The following is a 22,541-nucleotide window of genomic DNA, read 5'->3' on the forward strand; positions in this document are numbered from 1 at the left end:
TTTATAAAAGCTGTTGGCTCTCTAATAATTGCATATTTGCATTTTATAAATACATTACTATAAATACATTTTTATTTCTTCTACAAGAAGGCAGGGTGTACACAGATGTGTACAATCCATTTTATGCAGACCCAATATGTCCCTGTTCTATGGAGCTTACCATTTAATTCTGCTATCTGAGAAACATTGACCTTCACAATGTCACTATTGCAGGTGAGAAGTGTGGCGTAAGTAAATGTGAACCAGGTAGGAAAACACACAATTCTTTTCAATAGTATATTCCGCAGTTTGGAATTGTATACCTATTATTGACATCATTATTAAAAAGAAGCAACTGACACTGAAAGGAAGATGCTAAGAACATTTGTTATGGAATAAGAAAAAAAAAGTAGGAACATGCATGTAAGCTTCAATTAATCCATCTCTCCTTGACATCTGAATGAGAGAAATGTATGCTCTTATGGAGATTATTTATCGCTATGGAAGACACATGTTCTATGCACATGGGAGATTTATTAAAATTAATGACAGGACAAGACCTGCTCCTTCAATATCTTATAGATACATAGACTCCAAGCGTATATTGGTTACAGGCTAGGTAAAGTTTAAGAGACCAACTTCCCCCCATAATGTATCAGATAGACTGCTCCATGATTATAGAACCATACCGAAGAAAAAAATAGAGCATAACGTCTGAGTATACAAGAATATATAAATTTTATTTATAGAAAATAACATACAATTAAAAACACATCATAAGAAGACTCTAGTACTAATACCGTGGTACATCATACAGCACAGGACAATATTACGTAACGAAATGGTACATAGGGCAAAACCATATATGCTACCCACACAGTTAGATATGTAGTGTATCTCATCCAAGTGGATTAAATACTGATAATCCACAGTGTCCTCTCAGTTATATAACTACAGTGGATATTACCAGGTCACAAGGGAGTCACATAGGGAGAATCAGTAGATAAACGGTGAGCAGTTATAGTAATGCAGTCTTACCCATTTAAAACAAGAGTGTCAACATACGTCCGTGCTGAACGGTCCACAGCAAACCCCAACGCGCGTTTCGCTGTTTTTGGTCGCTTCCGGTGTACCCCCTGAGGAAGCGACCAAAAACAGCGAAACGCTGTGCTGTATGATGTACCACGGTATTAGTACTAGAGTCTTCTTATGATGTGTTTTTAATTGTATGTTATTTTCTATAAATAAAATTGATATATTCTTGTATACGCAGACGTTATGCTCTATTTTTTTCTTCGGTATGGTCCTTCAATATCTTGTAGCATATTTGTGTGAAATAAATAAATTTTTCTCTAATAAAGGGGAATTCCGCCTTTAGCTAATTATTATTTTATATATATATATATATATATATATATATATATAAAAAGTTCTAGAATTTTCCAATATACTTTCTGTATCAATTCTTTGTGGTTTTTAGAATCTCTGCTTGCAGTCATTTAATATCATTTTCCGTTGTTTACTTCCAGAAAATAAAAATCTGCCCTGTTTATGTGATGGTCACACATGTGCATAACTTGTTAGGGTATGTGCACACGTAGTGACCAAAAACGTCTGAAAATACAGAGCTTTTCAGAAGTTTTTTGAGCAACTCGCGTTTTTCGCTGCATTTTTCGCTGCGTTTTCGCGGCGTTTTTTACGTCCGTTTTTGGAGCTGTTTTCATTGGAGTCTATGAGAAAACAGCTCCAAAAAACGTCCAAAGAAGTGTCCTGCACTTCTTTTTACGAGGCGTAATTTTACGCCTCGTAATTGCCGTACGACGCGTAAAATTACGCGTCGTGGGAACAATACAGCGTTATACCCATAGAAAGTAATGGGCAGATGTTTGACAACGTATTTGAGACGTATTTTCAGACGTAAAACGAGACAAAAAACGCCTCGTATACGTCTGAAAATAGGTCGTGTGAACCCAGCCTTAGAAGACAGAACTCTGATACCTGTAATTGTAACATGACCAATACAGACTTTTATTCACTGGAAGTAGACAATGAAGATTCCTATTGAATACAAGTAAAGATCTAGAAATTTATGATGAATTAAAACAAGAAGTATTAAAATTGTAAAATTGTATAACTATTCATTAAGCAAAGAATACACTTTATTTGCTCAAACCAGAATACAGAATACCGCTTTAGACTTTTAAAGTTTCATGTCTTTTTAAAAGAAATAAGGCACAATGGCCAAAAACATAATTTATAACATGTAAATAGATATGGTAATATAAGAAAAAGTAGTTTAATATATCATAAAAAAGAGTGTAACTATAGGGGGTACAGAGGTTGCAGTTGCACCTGTGCCTTGGCACCTGAGGAAGTCCAAAAGCCTATCTGCCACATAAGGATATGCAGAGTTTTCAGGCGTATTTCAGTGTGTAAATGCCTCAAAATACGCCTGGAAAAACGGTAGGTAACGCGGACAAACATCTGCCCATTGCAATCAATGGGAAAAACAGCATTTAGTTCAGATGGGGCGTTTTTTATGCCGCTGTTTTCAAAAAAGTGCGTGTAAAAAGACACCCCGTAAAAAGAAGGAGCATGTCACTTCTTGAGCCGTTTTTTAGCTGTTTTTCATTGGAAAAATAGCTCCAAAAATCGCCTCAAGAAAGCGTTTCCTGATTCAAAATTGACTGAACAGAAAACAGCCCTTTTTGATTTTGCATGTGAACATACCCTAAGAGGTCACGTGTTACAGATCTTGCATTAGGGCTCAGGAGATTTAAATTATGCCCGGTAATCCGGTAACATAAATAGTCTGTTTTACAGATAAACTCTACCGACAATTAACAGTTCAGCTATTACTTTCTCTCCTGACTCTGCTCCAACAAAAAAGTGGCATCTTTTTCTTGTGAAATTCCTTCGTACCTCACCTGTTGTGCCTTTTTGATCCCAAATCCTCCTACTGTATCATTCCTCTTCATTTCATACGCTGTTTACCAGGCAAGTGGCACGTCTTGAAGATTTTAGTCTTCCTTTCTGCTTTTACTTTTCTCTATTTCTCTTTTTAACTCCTTTTAATAGTGTTAATGCACTTTCTTTATGTCAACTGCCAATCTTGCTGCAATCCTATAGCTTGGGCATTGCTTTCTCACAGCAAAAAAAACATTATTTAGGTCAAGATAGCAATATCTCTATGTGACAAAGAAGAGTAAACACATAAGACAATGCAGTGTTGAAGTTTTGTTAAATATTTTACTTTTAATTGTATGCACATTGTGAACTGAATGAATTCCAACAATAGATTAGATGGCACAAAAAGCTAATAACATCAATGAATTTTTGTCAAAAATGTCATTATGACATATTAGGTGCATTCTTTTGATTCATCCCTATGGGGATGAGCTTCAATACCAGACCCTGTCCATGGACAAAAGTGTTGCTGTTTCTGGAAGAAAGCAGACATGTTTTTCGAATGTCACACAGCCCCTATAATGCTTCTTATATATGTAGTATCTCCAATCTGCTCATGAGAACTTATTTACAATGTGATAATACTCCATGTATCTTTTTTTATTAAAGGAAGAGCCTTACGTGATGTTTAAAAAGTCAGATATACCACTTTTTGGCAAGGAACGGTTTGAAGGCTTTTGCATTGATCTTTTAAAGAAGATTTCAGAAATACTTGGATTTGAATATGATATACGTTTAGTTGAAGATGGCAGATATGGATCTCAAGATGAAAAAGGACAGTGGAATGGCCTAGTCAAGGAGCTCATTGACCATGTAAGTGATTATTTTTAAGTTGGTATAAATTACTAAAAGTAGTAGTTGATCAGTAATCTTTTGTGTTAAAGATCATATAGATTTACTAGAGTAGGATTATAAGGCAACTCTGACACATCCATATAGGTGACCCATTGACTTCAGATTGAAGGAGCTGTGAGGAATAACCATTGGGAGCCAAGTGTAAAGATCTGACAAGGGCCAAAGTATGATGGCTAGGCTACTGGGTCAGAGCATCTCTAAAAGGGCAGGTCATATGGGGTGTTCCCGGAATACAGAGGTTAGTACTAAAGATGAGCGTTTTTTCTGAAATTCGTTCTGGGTCCGTCAAATCAGTCGTCAAAGTCGATTCAGTCAGAATAAATTTGCTTTAAATTGCAAGTGCCACGATTGTCATGACAACTCATGTCTGACTATTTGATGTCTTCTAGGACTTTATCCAACCCCTTTCAAGCTATCTAAAGCCAAGCCAGCATTACAAATGTCAAAGTGACAGCACCAGATATGGGTAAAGAGGGGCGGGGATAATTGCAGAGCATTTTGGGAAGGCTTCCTGCAAGGCATTATGGGGAAGCCCTTCTGCGGTTAGCTGATCCTTTTTTAATATGTAAGATAGTAGCCGACATGCGCCAGCAGGTGCCATTTTGACACAATATTTGTGCCGCAAACACAAAAAGTTTAGGAATTTGTTGAATCAGAACATTTTGGAAAATTCTAATTTGATTTGAATTCAATCGATTCGCTCATCTCTAGTTAATACCTACCAAAAGTGGTCCAAGTGACCGCAACTGTTAAACATTGACAGGGTCATGGGTGCCCAAGACTCATTGATGCGCTTGTCGAGGCTGTGTGATTCTCTAGGCAAAGTTCTGGGACCTGGAATTCATGTGGATGTTACTTTGACACATGCCCTTCACTGCAACGGCATTTCCTAATGGCACACTGTTCAGGAATGGTTTGAGGAACATGACCAAGAGTTAAAGGTGTTGATTTTACCTCCAAATTCCCCAGATCTCAATTCATTTGAGCATCTATGGGATGTGCTGGAAAAACAAATCCAATTAATGGAGGCCCAATTTGCAACTTACAGGACTTAAAGGATCTGTTGCTAGCGCCTTCATGCCAGATACTGCAGGACAACAGCAGAGGTCTTGTGGAGTCCATGGTCATGGAATATGTCAAACCTAAAATATACAGTAGCTTTTTAATGCTAATCCACTAAAATATTAAACCAGAGTTAAATCCATATAAAAAAAAAAAATACAACCAAACATAAAGACACAGACTAATAAGGGCATCGCTGATTTATTTTCACAAATATTAGTATGTGTCCTGAACGTCTGTATTACGGTTGCCATTAGCAACCAACAGAAACATTTAAAAAACTATCCCCGCTTTATAAACCTTATATCAAGAATATCATCACATGTTGCAGGAGATCTACCACAAACCAAAATTAACAAATTAAATTGGGTATGTCAATCAATGAATACACACATATGTTGCCCTTAGCAACCAATTGGCGTAATGAATGTACAGGGTGGTGAAGGAGAACGGTGTGCATCGTCTTCAGCCCTAAGATAGCCCAGAAATATTCAATCCTCAGGACAACGGTAACGTCCGTGTTCGCTGACCACAAACTCCTCCCATCCAGTCAACGCCTTTCTGTCCAGAGATGTCTGCACATGCGGCCGTCCTGTTCCGCAGCCACCACTAATGTACGCTCGCGAGCTTAGTCCAGCCTTAAGGAGCCAGAGTGCACACATGTGTTTGATTGGGCTGATTGCCCCCAGATCACCCCGGACTATAAAAAGGGCTCTGCCCCTCCTTGAATTGCCTGAGCTTTGTTGTCGTTACCCTAGTGTGTCTTTGCAAATAGTCTCCTAAGTGTTTTCCAGTTCCCAGTGTTTCCCGTTCCTGCTACCTGTAACCTGTATCCAGTGATATCCTGATCAAAGTACTTTATTGAGTTGGAGTCATGCTGCACTGAGTACAACGCCTGTCCTGCTACACCACGCCTGGTGCCCAGTCTCAACCGAGCCTGTCTTGCTACTGTCTGATATACTGATATACCTTGCCGCTACCTCACCGCTATGATGAAGACGCGAAGACATGCCATGGATTTTTGAACAAGTGCCAGATCTATATTAGCCTGTATGCAAGGGCATTTTCTACTGATGGCGCAAGGGTCACTTTCGTCGTCTCTCTCCTCACTGGGAGAAGGCCCTTGCATGGACGAACACTATCTGGGAAAGACAAGGACCAGAGATCCGTGACTTCCAGGCGTTCCTACGGACATTTCGCATGGTGTTTGAGGAGCCTGGACGAGTCTCGTCTGCAGACCTACGCCAGGGACACACTTCCGTGGACGAGTGCACCATCCAGTTCCGCACCCTGGCAGGAGAATTGTTGCGGAACAATGAGACCCTGGTGGCTATATTCTGGCAGAGACTGACTCCTGAAATTAAGGATGAGCTTGCCGCCCGAGATCTGCTGTCTACCCTGGATGACCTCATCCTTCCGGCCGCCCGGATTGATATAAGGATCCGAGAACGGTTCCAAGAGGCTCGCCAGGAGGGAGGACTCCCTAGCCCGGTTCATACTTTGCAGCAACCCCTGCTGTCCTCATCAGCTGTTCCTCCAAAGGAGTCTTTGAAGATGGACCATCTCAAGCTGTCAACCCTGGAGAGACATCGCAGACGCACTTCGGGACTCTGTCTGTATTGCGGCCTCGGAGGCCATCTTGTGCGTCTGTGCCCCCAAAAGCCCCAGAGCCTAGGTTGGGTTGGAGTGTCTACCCTGGGTGAAGAGGGTCTTTGTTCTAAATTGTCCATTCCCGTGACCATAATGTCCAGCGAGAGAACACAACGGGTCACTGCTTATCTGGACTCTGGATCCGCAGCTAACTTCATTGAGAGAGACCCGATTGTAGCTGTGTCCAAGCCGCTGAGGCTCCAAGTGGGAGTTCTCCATTCCGAGCTGCTCTCGTTCTTTGTCCTGGCTAAGGCCATCAACCCTGTGCTGCTGGGCCTGCCCTGGCTCCGACTACATGCCCCAGTCCTGGACTGGAATTCTGGAGAGGTTCTCCAGTGGGGTCCTGAATGTCTCAACCGCGGACTGGTACAAGTTCATCCGGCTCAGCCTCCTCTACCTCAGTCCTACGCAGGATTGCCTTGTCATTATTCTGCGTTCTCGGATGTCCTCAGCAAGAAAGAAGTGGAGACGCTGCCCCCACACCGTGCGCATGACTGTCCTATCGAGCTGATTTCTGGTACATCCCTTCCCCGTGGTAGAGTATATCCTCTCAACTTGCCAGAGACTCAGTTCATGTCCTCCTATGTTAAGGAGAACTTGGAAAGGGGCTTCATACGGAAGTCTTCCTCCCCAGCAGGAGCCGGGTTCTTCTTTGTCAAGAAAAAGGAGGGTTCTCTGCGTCCCTGCATTGACTACCGGGGTCTTACCCATATCACGGTAAAAAATAGATATCCATTGCCATTGATTTCTGAACTGTTTGATCGTATACGAGGAGCCAACATTTTTACGAAGCTAGACCTGCGTGGGGCTTACAACCTAATCCTGGTTCGCCAAGGTGACGAATGGAAGACAGCATTTAATACCCATGACGGACACTATGAATATCTAGTAATGACCTTCGGCCTGTGTAATGCTCCTGTGGTCTTCCAAGAGTTCGTTAATGATATCTTCCGTGACCTCCTTTATGTTTGTGTTGTGGTCTATCTTGATGACATATTGATTTTTTTCTCCAGATCCAATGACTCATCAGAGACATGTCCGTCAAGTTTTGCTGCAGTTAAGGGAGAATCGCCTGTACGCCAAGTTGGAGAAGTGATTGTTTGACAGAGATTCTCTACCCTTCCTGGGCTACATCATCTCGGATCAAGGCCTCAAGATGGATCCTGAGAAGGTAAAGGCCGTCCTGGAATGGTCACGCCCTCAAGGCTTGAGGTCCATACAGTGCATCCTGGAATTCGCTAATTTCTACAGACAGTTCATTTCAAACTTCTCCTCACTGACATCTCTTATATCTACCCTCACTAAGAAAGGCATGAACGCCAAGGTGTGGACTCCTGAGGCGGAATCCGCATTTAATAGCCTGAAGAGTGCCTTCACGTCAGCCTCTATCCTCCATCATCCAGATGTATCTCGACAGTTCTCGTTGGAGGTGGAAGCCTCCTGTATCAGTGCTGGTGCTCTCCTGTTCCAGAGAGGTTCCAAGGGCAAGACTATGGTATGTGGTTATTACTATAAACTCTTCTCTTCCGCAGAACGCAACTACTCGATTGGGGATTGGGAGTTACTGGCCATCAAATTGGCTCTTGAGGAGTGGAGACATCTGCTAGAGGGCGCATTTCATCCCATCTTGATATTCACGGACCACAAGAACCTCACCTATTTCCAAACAACCCAACGACTGAATCCCCGTCAGGCCAGGTGGTCGCTGTTCTTTGCCCGGTTCCAGTTTGAGCTCCACTACCGTCTGGCCGACAAGAATGTGAGGGCCGATGCCTTGTCCAGGTCCTTCGAGACAGAGGATACTATGTAGTCTCCACAGAATATCATTGATCCATCCTAAATCATTCCTGTCAACCCTCTGCAAGTTAGAGACATTCCTCTGGGGAGGACTTTTGTGCGTCTGGCAGACAGAAAAAGAAACCTCCGCTGCGGACACACTTCCAAACTGGCAGGTCACGCGGGTGCCCGTAAGACCCGAGACCTGATTGCTCGTCAGTTCTGGTGGCCCCCGCTGCCTGTGCCCAATGCTCCCTGGCAACATATTGCTATGGACTTTGCCACGGACCTGCCTCCCTCTGCTGGTTGCAGTACGGTCTGGGTGGTGGTGGACCGATTTTCCAAGTTGGCTCATTTTGTTCCACTGACTGGCCTATCTTCTGCTTCCCTACTGGCCAATCTCTTGATCCAACACATCTACCGTCTGCACGGCTTGCCTCGGCATATTGTGTCGGATCGGGGGGTTCAGTTTATCTCAGATTTCTGGAGAGCCCTCTGCGGACTCCTCGTGTGAAGTTGGACTTTACCTCAGCCTACCATCCCCAGTCCAATGGTCAAGTCGAGAGAATAAATCAAATTATGGAGAACTATCTACGACACTTTATCTCCAGGCAGCATGATGACTGGATGCAGCTGCTTCCTTGGGCTGAGTTCTCTTACAACAACCACACTAGTGAGTCCACCGCCTCCATGCTATTATTCATTGTCTACGGCCAACACCCATGAATACCTCTCCCTGTTTCCACTACGTCCCAGGTACCTGCAGCTGACTCTACATTCAGGGACTTTCTACAAGTCTGGCAGCCGACCCGATCTTCTATTCTGCTGGCAGTCGACCTCATGAAAAGAAAAGCAGACACAAGAAGATGAGAGCCTCCTCAGTTTCTTCGAGTCACTAAGGTCTGTCTGTCCTCTAAGAATATCCGGCTGAGGGTGCCATCGTACAAGTTTGCTCCCAGGTTTCTCGAACCCTTCGAGATTTTGCAACAAATTAACCATGTCTCCTACAAGCTTCGGCTGCGTCCTACCTTCTAGATCCCCAACTCCTTGGGGATGTCCCCCTTCTGAAACCTGTGGTCCTGAACCACTACTCCAAGATTCCTAGTCCTGCAGTGGCAACCAGGGATTCATCAGATACTTTTGAGGTTAAGGAGATCCTGGACACTAAAAAAGTAAGGGGAAGAACCTTTTATTTAGTAGATTGGAGGGGGTTTGGTCCAGAAGAGGGGTCCTGGGAGCCAGAGGAGAATCTCAATGTTCCTACCCTCATTAAGAAGTTTCTCTCTCGTTCTGGTCCCAAGAGGAGTGGGCATAAGAGTGGGGAACTGTTATGCCCATGTTTATATGCTGATTCCGGATTGATATCGTTCACAATATACTGAGTCACTATTGTATTATAGAAGTGATAGAAGGATTGTGTGTTCAAATCCCCTACAGTGTTTAAAAAAAGGTTTTAGAAAAAAAAAACAACAAAAATTTTTTACCCCTTACATAAACATACCGTAAAAGAAAAAAACTGTAACAAAATGTACATATTATTTATCCCACATGTTAAATACCATAAAAAAATTACCAAATTGCTTTTTTTTTTTCATATCACCACCCGAAAATGCAATAAAAAAAGATTACTAAGAAGTATGTACGCAAAAACTTACCAATGAGAACTACAATTCCTCCCACAAAAAAACAAGTCAATATAAGGCCAGATTCACAAGAGCATGTTTGGTCCGTGATATACAGTCCGTATCTCGGCCACATTTCCTGGACTGAACATACTGCAGGGAGCCAGGCTCCTTGCGTCTTAGTTATCTCTGACGCTAGGAGTCCCTGCCTTGCTGTGGAACAACTGCACTGTAATCATGTTTTCAGTATGGGACAGTAGTTCCACAGAGAGGAAGGGACTCCTGGCGTCATAGATAACTATAAAGCTAGGAGACATGCAGTGTGTTCGGTCCGGGAAATGCGGCCGATATGCAGTCCGTATCGTTTGAATCCGGCCTTTAGCTCCATTGACAAAAAAATCTAATTGTTATGTCTTTAAATGCAGTGACACAAAAACAAATTATTTTGTTTTGGTTTTTTTATTGTGCAAAAGTGGAAAAAAAAACTACCGTATTTAAATTTGGTATTACCATAATCAAAACATCCTTCAGGATAAAGTTAGGCCTATTTCACATCTGTGTTCGTTATTCTGTTTTTCTGCTCCATCAGAGAAGCAGAACAAGGGAAGAACTGGAAGCACCAGTACCATTGCACCACGGACATGACCAGCAGCCGACGGAACCCCTTAACGTTAATGGGCTCTGTCGGTTTTCTATCAGGGTGTCTTTGGTTTTACCAGTAGCGAGGCATGCAGCGCTATTGTTTCTAGTATATTTGGCATAATCTCTCTAACGTAGCCTCCAAAGCAGATGTGAATTTGGCCTTAACATGTCAGTTACAGTGTGCAGTGAATGCCGTAAAAACAAAAAAATTATGATGGAATTGTTTCTTTTTTCCACTCCTTTTTTTTTTAAAGAAAAGTAATACAATATATCATTTGTATTTTAAAATCATGCCATTAAAAACATACAACATATCCCGCAAAAAAACAAAAACGTTATGATTTTCAAAATGCAGAGATGAAAAAATATATAATTATTGCGTCCTGAATGCCAAAACTGGCATTAAAGGATTAAACAAGAAAAAAACTTTAAATACAAAAAGTTTACCTCCTATAGTGTGTTGCTTTTTTAAACACTATTTAACCTTTTCAGTGGATACTGTATGATACATTTTTTTGTACATGCTGTAATCACATTCACAGAGCATGTAATCGTCCTGTAGCTCAAGTGGCTGAGCAGCTAAGGGTTAAACACTGTCTTTTTTTAGCTGCTCTTGAAAATTCTCATCTGTCTGACATGAAATAACCATTCTGAAATTACTCCTACTGTTCCACATGCAATCACTGATTCGGTTTTCAAGGGAGAAAAGGTTACTGAGAAATTTCAGATTATTTCATTGGTTAAACAACTGAGAGTAAATTTAATGGATGCAATGTCCTCTGCTTTAGCAAGAGCCATCATTATTAACATTATGAAAACAGGTCTCCATGGCAACAAGCGCTACTGTTAATCAAGCTTTGATTGGTCAGTCTCGATGCTCCAATTTTCTGAGTTATTTAATGTCTATTTAATGCATACAATGGGATAACATTAGGGTTTTGGGGACTTTTGTCCCATTCAACCTATATCACCTTAAGAGGGTGGCCTTTGGAGACATTCTAACCTTTAAATTTTTCATAAAACTAAAGAGTGTTGTGCATTGATTTTCAGAGGCAACTCTGGGACAGACATAATTGTGACAAGGTCAGGAAAATGGGAGTGATTGTTCTATTTCTATATGTAGTGATAGTGGGGATTCTTTTTTTCAAGGTCTATATGAATGTTGGTATGATAGAAGACAAGCAGGCATATGTGCTACGACCTGTTCGGAGAGAAATTAGGAGAACTTGATAGAACGCACAAGAGAATTATAATTACGGAAACGATACGTGTCCATTATCTTTCTTATCTGCCTTACTGTTGTTTTTTTCTAGCATTTAGATCCTTACCCATGTGAACTGCAGCTGTTTTTAATGTATTCCACAGTTTCTAACCATCTCTGCGGCCCTAGTCACCTTAAGACATTAGTAGGTGTGAGACATTGACCATATGGCTGTCTCTCACCTCTGAATTGGAAGCAGTTGTCGACATACACAAATTATAGCGCATACATGCTGCTGTGGACGAACCATATAAAAAAGTCAACCATCGGAATAGCAAATAATACCAGCTTCCACTGTAAACATAACACATGACAACGGCAGGCACATGAGCACTCAGTTTACCATTTATTTTGCTTCCATACATTGTGGAGTACTATAGTCTGAATGCCTTTTAACCATCAGCCTTGCATAGCTCAAAAAGCACAAACGGGTTCGAGGCCGTAGGACTACATTGCTTGTTTTATTCTGTGAATGATTCCTCTATTTAAAGAAGCACTTAGAAAGTAATGATCACTAGAAAAACACAAAGCTCTAGTTACGTTGACATTTCTTGCTTCACAAAAAGTCGATTACATTGATGTTACTGTGATAAACTGGTTTGAAATAAATGTGTTGATGTCATCAGGAGTCATGCAAGCATAATGTACAATCGTAGAGTATAAAAGTGTAGCAGGGCCAGTGTTTGCCATGTGGCATCCTTATATCACAAAGTTCTATCTGCGGATTTCAACAGGACTGTGGATAAATCTAAGATATTATCTTTACCAGAGAGTTTGTATGGTATACAATCAACCCACAAAACACTGGGTGAAACTGTTTATTGCTGCAGTACACACGGGGGAATTTATCAACTTTTATCAAAAAGTCACAAAAGACTCAAAAGTCACTATTTTCAGAAAAAACATTTAACTTTTGGGCTGTTAACGCCGCATTTGGAGTTTAGTGAAAGGAGGTGTTGCCAACCATGGCCCGACAAATTTATTAGAATTTATTATACAAAAAACTGGCGTAAATTATAGGGAAAGTCTATGGCCCCTCTTAGCTGGTGCAAATTTCACTCTGTGGCAAGGGGCGTAACAGAGTAGAGGCAGGCTCTAAGACCCCAAGATCGGACATTAAAATAAGGTTAAATAAGGTTAAATAAATGGAAAATAAAATGACTTACCTCACCGCTTTGCTTCTCCCCCCAGCTCTCCTCAGGCTTCCACATCAGGCCACAGCGAATACAAGGTCCAGATGGTTATAAGTGACACAGCATACAGCATTCTGACACTGGACATTGTGTGCTGCATCGCAAATCACGTCCTGACGCTGAACGGCATTAGGAACTTCTATGCGCCGTGGTCTGATGTGGGAGCCTGAGAAGATGCGGGGGGAAGCGGAACGGTGAGGTGAGTTATTGTTTTTAATTTTAGGTCTGGGGGATGGGGACCGGCAATATTACTGTGATTCTTACACTTTTTACATGTCCAAAGATGTGACTCATTTATTAAAGGGTCACTTCTTAATAAATTTGTGTACGAACTGTATATTAAGACGAAACGCATATGAAACGCATCTCCCCCACAGATTTTTTGTTGCATTCCAGTAATACAATGTAGGAATACATTGAGCCACAAGTAAATGCAAATGTAATGAGATTGTGATGTGACAGCTATGGCACGTGTATAAATGATGTGAATGGGAATCATGTGAAAGAGAAAAAAAAATCACACACAAGTTGCATGAAAGTCGCATGCATACTGCACAACAGTCTGAGTGTTACCCCGTCTTAGGGTATAATAACTTTGCATCTTGAAATAAATAAATAATAATAAAATTTGCATCTTGAAAACTGGGCAATTACCTTTCAAATAGTTTTTATAAATCATTTTCAATGTTCTTCACCTTAGGCCTCGTGCACACTTCCATCACCGTTTTCACGGCCGTTTTTGACGGGTCCGTGAGCCCGTTTTAGCGGCCATGTGATTTCCATATCCACTCCGTGTTTCCGTTTCCGAGCGCCAAGCATGATACTGTCCAGGGTGCTGAAAGAGCAGGGTTGTTCAGCACTAGTCACTGTACAGGGTGCTGAAAGAGTTAATGGGCTGCACTGATCGGCGGTAACTCTTTCAGCAACCTGGATAGTGACTAGCGCTCAAGAATGACCTTGCTCGGCGCTCGCAAAATACAATTTATGAAATAAAAAATAAAAAAATCAGTTCATACTTACAAAGATATCCTTGTATTTTCCTCCTGTCCGGCCTCCTGGGATGATGTTTCATCCCATGTCACCGCTGCAGCCAATCACAGGCTGTCGTGGTGGTCACACAAGTCTGGATGACATCAGAAGGCCGGCCTCCAGGGATGACGCTTCATCCCACGTGACCGCCTCTGCAGTCAATCACAGGCTACAGCGGCCTCTGGAGCCAATCACAGGCTGCCGCGTCATACATGAAGGTCGGACTGGAGGAAGAAGAGGGACTCATCACCAAGACAACGACCGGTGTACGCATGAACTACTTTTTATTTTTAAACAGCAGCCTCTTCTTTCTATCAGTGATTGATAGAGACAAGTGGCTGCCGATTAGTGTAATATTTCTGTAATGTACTTCTGTCCCCCCGTCAGAAAAACGGCTAGCACCCTGAAGAAAAAGACTGAAGTGTGCATTAGTTGAAATAAATGTATACATTATATTGTTTTAGTGGTCCATTTGTTAATAGTTTCAACTTCAAAAATCTTTTTTCCAATATATGTTAGTACATTTTAAAATAAAATGTTTGACACATATAATAAAGCAAATTATGTAGAAATTATAGGTTTGTAATATAAATGTCCATACAAACAATGATCGTCGATAGTTGTGTGATAATTGAAAGGAGTTTTAGGATAGGAAGACACTAGGCGTAAACACTGCAGATTTTCCGCAATGGATTAATTGCGGAAAATCCACAGCATATTAGGGTAGCAGCAGTGTGGTACAGATTTCAGCAAATCTCGTCCCCACACTGCGGAAAAATGCAGCCAAAATAACGCACATATATTGACCTGCGGTGTGGTTTCTTCCACCGCAGCATGCAATTTAGGGCATGCCCCCACGTGGCGGATTTCCTCCGCAACTGTCCGCATCAATGCCGCACCTAATCCGGGTTGCGGATTACGGCTGCGGATCTGCCCAAAATGTGCAGTAAATTGATGGGACTAGCTGCTGCGGACTGCGGAAAAAGTGCTTCCCTTCTCTCTATCAGTGCAGGATAGAGAGAAGGGACAGCACTTTCCCTAGTGAAAGTAAACAAATTTCATACTTAACGGCCGTTGTCTTGGTGACGCGTCCCTCTTTCGGCATCCAGCCCGACCTCCCTGGATGACGCGGCAGTCCATGTGACCGCTGCAGCCTGTGATTGGCTGCAGCCGTCACTTAGACTGAAACGTCATCCTGGGAAGCTGGACTGGAGACAGAAGCAGGGAGTTCTCGGTAAGTATGAACTTCTATTTTTTTACAGGTTGCTGTATATTGGGATCGGTAGTCACTGTCCAGGGTGCAGAAACAGTTACTGCCGATCGCTTAACTCTTTCAGCACCCTGGACAGTGACTATTTACTGATGTCTCCTAGCAACGCTCCCGTAATTCCGGGAGCCCCATTGACTTCCTCAGTCTGGCTGTAGACCTAGAAATACATAGGTCCAGCCAGAATGAAGAAATGTCATGTTAAAAAAGCAAGACGCATGCGCAGCACACATAACATGTGCATGACAGCTGCGGACTTCATTGCGGAATTTAGAATCTCCATTGAAGTCAATGGAGAAATTCCGCCATGAGTCCGCAACCAGTCCGCCACTGCTCCGCAACAGACAGAGCATGCTGCGGACACCAAATTCCGCTCCGCAGCCTATGCTCCGCAGCGGAATTTTACGCATCGTCTAAACGAACACTTCTAAATTTAAGTGGAAGTCAATGGAGAAACGGCTCCGCTGCGGATTAACGCTGCCGTGTGTCCGCAGCGGAATTCAAGTGAAATTCCGCCACGTGTGAACCCAGCCTTATGCTGCGGAATCGCAGCTCTTCTGTTGTGGGTTTTCCCATTTAAATCAATGGGATGCTTAAACCCGCAACAAAGTGGTGCGTGTTGCGACATTTGCAGCAGAATCACAGCAATTCTGCCGCTAAAATCGGAATAAAGTTATACTTACCCAGAGTTCCCTGCTTCTTCTCCAGTTCGGTCTCCTGGGATGAAGTTTCATCCCATGTGACAGCTGCAGCCAATCACAGGCTGCAGTGGTCACATGACCTGCAACGTCATTCCAGGAGGCCAGACTACACGTAGAGAATAAGGAGGGGGTAAGTACGTTTTTTTTTATTTTTCAGGCGCTGCTATACGCAGCGGAAATTTTGCCGGTGAAAAGCCACCACAATGTGTTGCGATTGTTTGGATGGCATTCCCTGCGGTGTTCAGGGCGGTTATGCTGTGCAGCTTGATGTGGCGTATTTGCCCTCAATATGCTGTGTGTGTTCCTACCCTCTTAGTAGAAAAATGTCAAATAGTTAAGATCAAGCAGATAATAAATATTAACATGCATAGTAAAGACCTAAATAACTTAAATACGGGTCAGATATATCACTTTGTAATGTCATTGGGAAATAAAGCAACCTGTTTGTTGTTGTATTAGTCACTGGGAACATTTCCAGAAGCAGTCCTTCCAGGACCACTCACGGTGATTTGACAATTTAGCAGTTATTGACTTGGGTTTGAGACAATCAGAAGCAACTAACAGGAGAGGGCGATAGCAACGCCCAGACCAGGTGATTGGGTGACCAAGCAATCCCTCCATCAATGTGACAAACACTTTCTGCTTCTAGTAGGAGGCAGAAGTCTGTCTATCAAAGGTCTCAGATTTTAGAAGAATGTTTAAACACAGTTAGGGCATGGCCACACGTAGCGGAATTGTTCTGGAATTCCGCTGCGGACACTCTGCAGCGTTAATCCGCAGCGGACCCGTTTCTCCATTGCCTTCCACAGCTTTTTAGTAGGGTTCATTTGCACGTTGCGGACAATTCCACAGCGCAGCATAGGCTGCGGTGCGGAATTTGGTGTCCGCAGCATACAATGGTTGTTGCGGACGTGTGGCGGACTGGTTGCGGACACATTGCGGAACTTCTCCATTGACTTCAATGGAGATTCAAAATTCTGCAATGAAGTCCGCAGATGTTATGTACATGTTATGTGCGCTGCGGAGCGTATTGGTTTTTTAACATGACATTTCTTCATTCTGGCTGGACCCATGTATTTCTAGGTCTACAGCCAGACTGAGGAAGTCAATGGGGCTCCCGTAATTACGGGTGACTACGTGTGTGCACCCATAATTACGGGTGACTACGTGTGTGCACCCGTAATTACGGGAGCGTTGCTAGGCGACGTCAGTAAATAGTCACTGTCCATGGTGCTGAAAGAGTTAAGCGATCGGCAGTAACTGTTTTAGCACCCTGGACAGTGACTACCGATCAAAATATACATCAACCTGTAAAAAAAATAGAAGTTCATACTTACCGAGAACTCCCTGCTTCTTCCTCCAGTCCGGCTTCCCAGGATGACGTTTCAGTCTAAGTGACGGCTGCAGCCAATCACAGGCTGCAGCGGTCACATGGACTGCCGCGTCATCCAGGGAGGTCGGGCTGGATTCCGAAAGAGGGACGCGTCACCAAGACAACGGCCGGTAAGTATGAATTTCTTTTACTTTCACTAGGGAAAGTGCTGTCCCTTCGCTCTATCCTGCACTGATATAGAGAAGGGAAGTACTTTCACCTCAATACGCAACGGCCAGTCGCATCAATTTACTGCACATTTTGGGCAGATCCGCAACAGAATCTGCAATGCAGATTCTGTGTGGCATTGATGCGGACAGTTGCGGAAGAAATCCGCCACGTCTGGGCATGCCCTTACTGCACTTGACTGAGTAATTGAAAGAATGTTTTCGTTTTTCTGGAAGTATGCTTTAAACAATTGATTCTGATAACTGTGTTACACACTAGAATCAGAAAACCTGAAAAAAGTGGACCCTGTGTGTCATGTAGGGTAAGGATATATTTTCCTGTGTTTCCCTGGGGAAAACAATTTCTATTTCTGAAAATATATTTTTGTGTATCTCCCTTTCCCAACAAGCCAGATAGCAAAAATAGCCCAAGATTTTAATATCTATGAGGAGCTCATTCCCTCTTGCTAAATGGCCCCAAATTTTCCCCAGCTCTCAGGTGGCCTCTGATGTTTTCTATAAGCACAAGAAAGGAACGCATGCTGGTGGACATACGGAGGCTAACGTTAAAATATTAAGAAGGCCTTAAACTGCTTGCTTCCCTGGTATTCATACAGTACGTGTGTAGTGTGAAATGAATGGAAAAACTGATCCTGGTTTAGATACACAAGCCACTAATTTTGTGCCATTTATCTAACTTTTCTTTAAACTGTGCAGAGCTTTATTAATCTGGCTCCAGAAAGCACCTCCCTATCCTTGACTGGGCAGCTTAGTTCTTTACTGAAAGGCCCTTATTCTATGAAGATGGATTACTACACAACGCAGTTGTTAACATACATTACAGATTGTTCTGCTTGAGTCGTGATCAACTGAGACTTTCGAATTACCAGCTTCGCTGTTGAGAGACAGCAGCCGTAGATTGGGTCTGACAGCAAAAATGTAGGAGGAGGAGCAGGCAGTGGGAGAGAGGCAGAAGCGAAAATTGAAAGTTTTATAGGTATAATAAGAGATCAAGGGACACTGATTGAGCTGCAGAGTAGTTACCAGCTCCACACCATTGTCAGTGCTGTAACCCTACTTTTTATTAATAAAACATTGCTTATCTCCTTTAAGAGTACTATAAATATTGTATGTATATAATGCACACATATACACACACATATATATATATAAAACGGTTAAATAACTTATGTTGTAGAACAAGACAACCTATTATAATAAAGTGCGAACATATATACAGTGTAATCACCTTTGGACAAGCTTCCAGAAAGGGCAGTCCCCATTGTGTGTGAATCTTTTATATTCTTGTTACAGTCTGGATCCTATGCTATTCAGAGAAAGAACTTACTGGGCGGCCCAATTCACCTATAGTGCTCTCTTTTTCCCTACGACTTCAGTTAGCTGTCGAAGGTACTCGACTGACCCCAGGAATTCAGCTCCTCTGGATTTCGTTACATAGTTACATAGTTAGTACGGTTGAAAAAAGACACATGTCCATCAAGTTCAACCAAGGGATGGGAAAAGGGAAGGTAAAAATGTCTACACATAGGAGCTTATATTTTTTTGTTCTAGGAAATTATCTAAGAATTTTTTAAAGCCATCTACTGTTCCTGCTGTGACCAGCTCCTGCGGTAGACTATTCCATAGATTCACAGTTCTCACAGTAAAGAAGACTTGTCATCTCTGCAGGTTGAACCTTTTTTTCTTCAGACGGAGAGAGAGCCCCCTTGTTTTTTAAGGGGGTTTTACATGGAACAGGATTTCACCATATATTTTGTATGTGCCATTAATATATTTATATAAGTTAATCGTGTCCCTCCCCTTAGTTGTCTCTTTTCAAGGCTAAATATGTTTAATTCTTTTAATCTTTCCTCATAACTTAGATTATCCATGCCCAATATTAGCTATTAGCTTCGTTGCTCTTCTTTGTATTTTTTCCAACTCCAGGACATCCTTTCTATGAACTGGAGCCCAGAACTGAACTGCATATTCTAGATGTGGCCTCACTAATGCTTTGTAAAGTGGTAATATTACATCCCTGTCCCGCGAGTCCATGCCTCTTTTAATACATGACAATATCTTGCTGGCCTTGGAAGCAGCTGATTGACATTGCATGCTGTTATTTTGTTTATGATTTACAAGTACACCCAGATCCTTCTCAACAAGTGAATCCCCCAGTGTAGCTCCCCCTAGGACATATGATGCATGCAGGTTGTTGGTACCCAGATGCATAACTTTACATTTATATACATTAAACTTAATTTGCCAAGTGGATGCCCAAACACTTAGTTTGTTTAAATCCGCTTGCAATTCACGAACGTCTTCCATAGACTGAACTATATTACATAGCTTGGTGTCATCTGCAAAAATAGAAATAGTGCTATTAATCCCATACCCTATATCATTAATAAATTTGAATAATAGCGGTCCCAGCACTGAACCCTGGGGTACACCACTTATAACCGGAGACCATTCAGAGTAGGAATCATTGACCACACTTCTCTGGATACGGACCTTGAGCCAATTCTCAATCCAATTACAAACTATATTTTCTAAACCTATAGTCCTTAATTTACCCATTAGGCGTCTATGGGGGACAGTGTCAAATGCCTTTCCAAAGTCCACAAACACAATATCCACAGCGGCCCCTCTGTCTAGGCTTTTGCTCACCTCTTCATAAAAACAAATCAGGTTAGTTTGTCAACTTCTGTTCTTAGTAAAACCGTGCTGGCTGTCACTTATAATACAATTTTTTGTCACAAAATCCTGTATATAGTCCCTCAATAGCCCCTCAAACATTTTCCCACAATGGATGTTAAGCTAACTGGTCTATAATTACCTGGGGAAGACCTAGAGCCCTTTTTGAAAATAGCCACCACATTTACCCTGTGCCAGTCCCTTGGCATTATACTAGTCACTAGATATCTGAATATTATGAAGAGGGGGACTGAAATACATGAACTAAGATCTTTAAGAACTCTAGGGTGTAACCCATCTGGTCCCGGGGCCTTGTGCACATTTATTTTATTTAATTTAGCTTGGACCATATCTACATTCATCCAATTCAATATATCAACTGATATATTAAAAGCACTGGCACCGGCTACATCAGCTGCTCTTTCTTCTGTTGTATATACAGAGTTAAAGAACCCATTTAGTAACTGCCTTCTCTTAATCCCCTGTGACCAACTCCCCATTACCACTATCTAAGGGTCCTACAGGTTCAGACCTTGGCTTTTTTGCATTTATATACTTGAATAATTTTTTGGGATTTGTTTTACTATCCTTGTCCACCTGCCTTTCATTTTGTATTTTTGCTAATTTCATTACATTTTTACAGATTTTATTATGCTCCTTATAATTTAAAAAGGCTACAGATGTACCCTTAGATTTGTATTTTTCAAATGCCCTTTTTTGGGTCATGTATTGCCCTTTTTACAGAAGGTGTAAGCCATGTGGGGTTTAATTTTAGTCGTTTATACTTGTTACCTATAGGAATAAATTTTGCACTATAATTACCCATATCCATAGCCCACCCCTGTAGATAGTGCCCTACATATATCTCACCCTATAAATAGTGCTGCACATATAGCCCACCCCTGTAGATAGTGCCCTACATATATCTCCCCCTATAAATAGTGCTCCACATGTAGCCCAACCCTTGTATACTTGTATATAGTGACTCGTGGACGATTATCTGGATAACGTTGTGTAATGGCGGCCAGACAAATGATTGGGAGGTTGGAGATACGGCTGCTATGGGTAGCATCGAAAAAAGTCTATATCACATACTAAGATAGTCAAATAGCAGAGTCGAGCAATTCAGGCTTCAAATTGGCTGAATATAGCAGTCAGATGTGTGGTACAGAAGCAGTAGTCAGGTAGGTCATCAGGCAATGCAGAGTTTGGTAACGGGGATGTAGCAGAGCTGGGTTCGTGATACAGGAGCAGTAGTCAGGAGGATAGTCAAGCAATCCAGGGTTTAGTAATGGTGATGCAGCAGAGCAAGTTGAAGTACAGTGGAAAATCCGAAAAAGTAGTCATAGACAGAAACAGTTTACAATTAAAAAGTTCAAGTTCAAAATAGCAAAACTAGATTAGGGAACTAACACTGATAACTGGCACTGAGAATAGCTTTCAATAGATTACAATAGAGCACCCAATTCCATGACTAAGAAACTCATTGCAGCAGCAACCGGCAGGGAGAGAGACTGCACTGGACCACAGCGACATGAGTTTACAGTGGTCCCTTAAGTTACAATGGCCCCAGGTTACTCTATTTTCAACATACAATGGTATTGTAAAGGATCTGCCAGACACAGCTTCTGTATCGACGCCCGTGGGTAATCAGTCTGCACCTGCTCCTAAGTCTGAGAGAGTGACACAATCTTCTACCATTCAGGCTGGGAGGCTGAGGAGTGGGAGAGCCTATCACAGCCTGGCCAGATGGAGCTAGCTCCCGCCCTCTGTCTATTTATACCTGCATTTCCTGCTCCTCCTTTGCCTGTGATTCTTTTCTGTTTCCTGGCTCTGCTGCTCCTGCTATGATTATTGACCTTGCTTCATTTTTGACCCTGGCTTTACTGACTACGCTCCTGCTCTGCGATTTGTACCTCGTGCACTCCTGGTTTGACTCGGCTCGTTCACTACTCTTGTTGCTCACTGTGTTGCCGTGGGCAACTGCCCCATTTCCCTTAGTTTCTGTGTACCCTTGTCTGTTTGTCTGTCGTGCACTTATTGAGCGTAGGGACCGTCGCCCAGTTGTACGCCATCGCCTAGGACGGGCCATTGCAAGTAGGCAGGGACTGAGTGGCGGGTAGATTAGGGCTCACCTGTCTGTCTCCCTACCCCGTCATTACAGGTATTTCCTGGACCATTGTAACTTGAAACCACAGTCAACATACAATGCCACAAAATGTCTTGATCTCGGGCACGTGTGATTGGCTAGGAAGATCCAGCCAATCAACATAGGCATTTTACTGGTAAAACAACCAGGGC

The 22,541-nt window shown here is 42.4% G+C and overlaps 1 protein-coding gene across 1 annotated transcript in view; it reads left to right on the top strand.

Annotated features, from left to right (window-relative positions):
* Positions 1 to 22,541, top strand: part of GRIK3 (glutamate ionotropic receptor kainate type subunit 3) — a 472,269-nt gene that overhangs the window by 352,487 nt on the left and 97,241 nt on the right. Inside the window, exon 10 of the mRNA XM_075853264.1 lies at positions 3,556 to 3,759. Coding sequence (XP_075709379.1) covers positions 3,556 to 3,759 — 204 coding nt within the window. The remainder of the gene's footprint in view (positions 1 to 3,555; positions 3,760 to 22,541) is intronic.

This window comes from Rhinoderma darwinii, chromosome 2, assembly GCF_050947455.1.
Source record: "Rhinoderma darwinii isolate aRhiDar2 chromosome 2, aRhiDar2.hap1, whole genome shotgun sequence".
Taxonomy (NCBI): domain Eukaryota; kingdom Metazoa; phylum Chordata; class Amphibia; order Anura; family Rhinodermatidae; genus Rhinoderma; species Rhinoderma darwinii.